Consider the following 6,351-nt stretch of genomic DNA (forward strand, 5'->3'; position numbering starts at 1 on the left):
TCAGCAGGAGCAGGACAGCAGCTCAGAGTCAAAGTGTGTTTCAGTGCCTAAACTGTTGGGCTATTTAGTTGGGATTTTTTACAGTGTAATAAAATGCGTTATTCCCTTATACTCGTTTTATTATTTGATGTTTGCATGGTAAATTAAACATATACTCAAATAAAAACAGCAAATGAGGTGGTCTTCTTCCTTTCTACAATGCTACATGCTACATGATCGGTTCCTTGGTTCCTCCCCAATATATATACCCAGAGTCTTACTCCTCATGTCACGTGCGCTGTGTGCAGGTCACGTGTGCTGTGTGCACACCACACATAGGGGTAGAAAGTGAGATGCACTTCTGTCTTGCGCACTGCACAAATAGCAAGGGTGGAATACTTGTGTAGTATTTCTGAGGCACGTCACTCATACAACGACTGTGCGTCACTCATGAGTCTTACTGTCATCGCAAAAAGCTCCTACTAGCCGCACTGCTGACTTGGTTCAGGTGTACAAAAGGAGTACGGGTCCCGTACGTAGTGTATGCGTTCTTGATTTGTCACCAGACCTGTAGAATTTGCATGTGCAGGACCAAAAGTCTCCACAGCCAGTCTGTGACCTTCTACAGCACTGAACACACGCAAGTGTCACGCAAGTCTCAAGCACGGTTTTGCCAATTTTTGTTACCGTAGACCGCCCATTTATCTTAGGAAAAAAAATTGCCAGGATTCTTCATGAAGATGCAGTTACAGATGACACATTAAACTCTTATTCACATTTAAAAAAATAAGGAATATTTAAAATAATTTTCAGGAGCATGGCACCTTACAAACACTGCATAATTTAGAGCTGTGTCTCCGCATATTAATTGTGTTTCAGGGGATTTTACACTAAATACTTTTTACAAGTGAGAGAAACAATGAACTCCAGATTTTACTACCACGAACAGTCAGAATATAACAGACAGCATTCCAGAGTATCAAAGGAAAGCAAAGATACAACACTGAGCTTCAGTTTGTGCTTTCCTCTCAATTTCTGTATTATTCTTTATTAAGCTAAAAAAAACACAAAAACAAACGGATAAATGCAGTTCTACATGTTTAAGAGTTTTAACGTAATGTGCAGCCACTGTGCTCTGAACATTAACTGGAGATTAACTTCCATGAATACCAAATGTTAAATACAAAGGCCTGAGTTGCCTTCCTGTTTTCACCAATAAACAAACAAACAAACAAACAAACAAACAAATAAATAAATAATGAAGCAAACAGTATGTCAGAAAGAACTTTGGGTGGGTTTCATGTAGCTCAGCATCACTGATGAATATCGCATGTGAGAAAAGAGGAAATGACAGAAGTATAAAAGGAAAGAAAACATCAGCACAAAACAGACGCGAGGATCAGTAGAACTTTCCTCAGTGAAATAGACAGAGCACATTTCAACAGAAATAAAGAAGTGAAGTGAAGCTGAATTTCATTCCAGGATGAAGATCCTCCTCATCGTCACTCTCTACCTGATCTCAGGTCAGATATTCTCCATTAGTAACTCCATGTTAAATTATTTATCCTGGATTGTGAGAATATTAAAAGCTCAGAGAGGTTACAGTCGTGAGTGAGATTGTCTTTTGATTGACAGGTCCAGTAGACTGTTCTGATGTGATTGGTTACTCAGGAGGAAGTGTCACTATAATTTCTAACATAAACTGGTATGCACACAATAGTAAATATATTTGTAAGATGGAAGGAAACGACTGCACTGATAAAATACGTGCTGATACCAAACGCCACCAAGTTCAAGATGGAAAATTCAAGTTGTATTCAAATACAAATAACTATTTCGTAGTACTGATCAGAAAGTTGAAGCCACAGGATGCTGGAACATACAGATTTGGATTGGGGAATCAGAGTAACTCCACTGTGAACCTAAAAGTTCTTAATAGTAAGTAAATATTTCAACCTTTTTTTGATGAGTACAATCTATTCAATATTTTTATCACCCACACAAAATCAAAGCAGTAACAAGGTATTATAGAGCGAGTAGTTTTATAAACTCTGCACAGGGTATTACACATCTGTAAAGCTGATGAACTGTAATGTATTTATCCAAAGTTTGTTTGTATGTAGGAATCATAAGAAATCAATAAAAATGTGTCTTCTATATAAAATTATTAAGTTTTATTCTGCGCTTTTGGACCGACGGTCCATCATCAGGCACAGTGTGAAATGTGTATTTAAAAACCTTTTGTAAATACACATTCCATTCTGTCCCTGATGATGGACCATCGGTCCAAAAGCTCAGAATAAAACTTCATAAATTTATGTGGAAGACATGTTTTTATTGATTGAGTAATGTATTTCTTTTTGTTTGTTTGTATAATTGACAGATGCAGCTTGTGGGGTGCCAAAAATAATGAACGCTTATCTTGGCCAGAATATCACCATCACCTGTAACTACCCAGGGGAGTATGAGAGAAACTACAAATATATCAGCACAGTGGATGATGACAGTTGGATTAAAAACCTTTTGAATACTAACACAAACCTGAAGAACGGCAGATTCTCCATTTCTGATGACAGAAATGCAAAAGTTCTCCGTGTGAACATCAGCGACGTGAGAGAAACTGATGAAGTATTTTATTTACTTGGCGTGTGGATTGGAGACGGGTCATTCGGATATTACTCCTACTTTATCGAGATGTGGCTACATGTTACAGGTCAAACTTTTATTTTTTTTATTTTGAAAGTAAATGTTTACACAAATCATTTCCACGAGAACTAAACCTGTGTGTACAGCCAGCATTAGAGTTTTGTCTCAGTCATGGTCCTTTAAAAGTTATCAACAGCTAACATGTCCATGATTTTTGTGATTTTATATATTAAATAACAGGAGTGAGCGCAACCGTTCAACCAGTAACAGGCACCTACACGATGACATCAGCAGCACCGACAGAAACTCCAGTGTGTTTCAGTAAGAACTCACTCTTTATACATCACTCATTCTTTCATTCTGTATTCATGTTGAATGTGTTACAGTCAGCGGAGTTTGGTTGGAGGTTGTTGCAGGTTCTAATGTCCTTTTCTACAACATGGCATCATTAGACCAGCACAGAGACGTCCAAAAAAATCAGGAAGTGGCCAGCAGCCCTACTGTACACACACTACAAAACATGTCTTAATATGGTCATGTATGAAGATGGCATGTTCGGTCTGTGCCTGTTCTGTATTGTCTCTGTTTCTGTCTTCAGGTTCCACTGCCATCATCATCAGTGTGTGTGTCGGTGTGTGCGTGTGTCTGCTGCTGATTGGAGGATTTGCACTGGTGATCTACAAACTGAGACAAAAGAGAACACAACGTATATTTCACACACACACACACACACACACACACACACACACACACACACACACACACACACACACAGAGAGAAAGAGTGTCCAAGATGAAAGATTGTATGCTTAGCCTTAGTGGGGACATTTTGTCCCCACTAAACCAAAACACACACACACACACACACACACACACACACACACACACACACACACACACGTACCTGTTGAGAGGGTAATGTCTTTTGTGTACAATTACAGATTATACGCCTTCATCAAATAGTAAAGACAATAAACAAGTGAGTAATTGTGTCAGTGCGTGTGTGTGTGTGTGTGTGTGCGCGCACAAGTGTGGTCAAATCACTGTGTAGGATTATTTTCATAAGTGCATCGCTCATTTTTGGAAGAAGATTTCATTCTAAAATGTGATGTAATGGAGTAGTTTATTTTGAATACAATTCTTTGTCATTCATATAAAAACACATTATAATGTTAAGCTCCAGGGTTCTAACTAGACCAAAATATCAGTGTCGTAGTACCAGTCATAACGGCCAGGGGTTCAGGGGACGCTTTATCTCCCCAAAAGCTCACAGGTTCTACATGCTCGGAGATGCATTCTAGTGTATTTCCTGGCACTTGCAGGCCTCCCTGAAAGTCACTCTTTTTTGGTAATATTATGAGGGTTTTGTTTTTTTTTTGGCCAAAAGTTGCTGTGAATGTTTTTGATCGAAGACTTATTATAATTAATATTCAACTACATTGGTGACATATTTATGGAATAAGAATAAAACAACCAGTTGATGTTCACAAAGTGTCAGCTTTATTTTCAGCTTCAATCATTCAACTGCAATACATGACTCTCTCCAGATCTAACTCGGGGACCGGTGTGTATTATGTGCATGGTGCATAAGCGCCTCTTAACATGGATGGCACTTTACCACAAACAAAGCATAAAAAAGAAGGTAAACCAGACTAGCATGATCAGTGACAATCTCCACACAGAACTACTCAGGCAGCTCTGCACTGGGCGCTTATGGGGACACGGACTGGAGTATGTCCGTATGTAGAACATTCGGATGGCAGTGCACCGTCACTGCTGCGTGGGGATAATAAGAGAAAATTAAACAAAAGACCACATTTTCAAGATTGACAAGTTTTTTTATTCGTGTGGTGGCAACTTTTACAGGCGTGTCAGCAATATTGTGGGTGCAGTGATAAGGAAACACGGCGTATCGGCCCGATACGCTGAAAAGGCCTAGTTAGAACCCTGAAGCTCAATGCTGAATGTGTTACTATCAGAGTATTAGCGTGACAGTTATCTTTGTGTTTCTGCTTTCAGGTTGCGTCTGATTTTCATGCTGATACACCTAATTTGTATGAAAACTTGAGAATGAATGCAATATGAAACTCTTTGTGTGTGTTTTTGCATTATTTTTTGTGCATTGTATATGTGATAGTGGGAAGTTTTATGAATCTTATTACTATATCTATATAAATATTATTTCTGTATAATGACTGATACATAACATTATCATCATTATTATCGATAGTCGTACGATGATGTTACCCTTTTTTATTCTGGTCTGTTATTAGAAGTTACTTTATGACAGTTTAAATATGAACCTGTCTCTTGCTAAGCTGTTAACAGGGAAGACATTTAATGCTGTAATCTAATTCAGCATCTTGTATGTTCTGTTTTGATTATGCTGCTGTTGCTTAAAAGGAGAGCTATATTCCATATAATAATGTGTATGTTATATTTCACTGAAATTCTCCTTTGATTTCTCAATCAATAAAAACATACTTCCAAACTGTGCTTTACCAACAGAATTCATTTTTCTCAGCACTCTAAATAGAGACTGCTCTTTTTTTCTTTTTAAATTTACACTCACCAGCCACTTTATTAGGTACCGCTGTTTTATGCAGTTATCCGATCAGCCAAAAAAAAAACACTGAGTGAGCAACAGTGCTGTGGGTAGAAACACCTTGTTGATAAGAGAGGTCAGAGGAAAATGGCCAGGTTGGTTTGAGCTTTGTTACCAGGAAGGATATAGCAACTCTTTACAACCGTGGTGAGCAGAAAAGCATCTCAGCATGCAGCAGCAGAAGAACACATTGCGTTCCACTCCTGTAGCCAAGAACAGGAATCTTAGAATCAAGAACAAGTTCCTCTTAAAATATCCAGTGAGTGTATGTGCTTTCAGTTGAAAACTATTTTCTACTGCAGATGAAAATGACTTAAAGTGAATGTTTTGTAAACCTAAAATAACACATATTATATATATATATATATATATATATATATATATATATATATATATATATATATATATATATATATATATATATATATATCAGTTGCAGTGTGAAAGCACTTGGTCACTCCTGTCAGAGTGACCAAGTGCGGCATGGTGGTGTAAGTGGTTAGCCAGAAGGTTCTGGGTTCGAGCCCAGTGTCTGACGGGGGCCTTTCTGTGTGGAGTTTGCATGTTCTCCCCATGTCTGCATGGGTTTCCTCCGGATGCTCCGGTTTCCCCCACAGTTCAAAGACATGCGGTTAGGCTAATATGGGATGGCCTTGGGCTGAGGTGCCCTTGAGCGAGGCACCTAACTCCCAACTGCTCCCCGGGCGCTGTTAGCATGGCTGCCCACTGCTTTGGGTATGTGTGTGTGCTCATTGCTCACGTGTGTGTGTCTATGTGTGTGTTCATGACTTCAAATGGATTAAATGCAGAGAGGAATTTCACAAGTGTGTGCAGGCCCGCAGCCAGCATTGTGGAGGGGGGGGATCTTTTTTCCCCAAAAGTGGACTTCATCTGGCCCCCTACTCCCGTACCCCCCAAATACACGAGCACACTTCAAATCTTCTAATTTAGACATTTTTTTATTCGTTATAAGTTCTCTGTTGTCTAACTTATTATTGTTATCTTCCTACAACTGTGCTGTGACTTCATTGTCTGTCTCTGTTGCTCACCTCAGTTGTCTGTTGTTGCTCTTTCATTGTCTGTCTCTGTTGCTCTCCTTTATTATCTATCTGTTGTTTCTC

General features: G+C 38.9%; 1 protein-coding gene across 1 annotated transcript; it reads left to right on the forward strand.

Annotated features, from left to right (window-relative positions):
• The first annotated feature begins 1,387 nt into the window (after positions 1–1,387).
• Positions 1,388–4,655, forward strand: LOC132895956 (polymeric immunoglobulin receptor-like). The gene is made up of 5 exons (XM_060936690.1): positions 1,388–1,502; positions 1,615–1,917; positions 2,363–2,692; positions 3,224–3,331; positions 4,645–4,655. Exons 1-5 carry the CDS (start codon positions 1,463–1,465, stop codon positions 4,653–4,655), a joined length of 792 nt encoding a protein of 263 aa, XP_060792673.1. The 5' UTR covers positions 1,388–1,462.
• Positions 4,656–6,351: the final 1,696 nt, after the last annotated feature.

The sequence above is a fragment of the Neoarius graeffei genome, chromosome 13 (assembly GCF_027579695.1).
Source record: "Neoarius graeffei isolate fNeoGra1 chromosome 13, fNeoGra1.pri, whole genome shotgun sequence".
Lineage (NCBI taxonomy): Eukaryota > Metazoa > Chordata > Actinopteri > Siluriformes > Ariidae > Neoarius > Neoarius graeffei.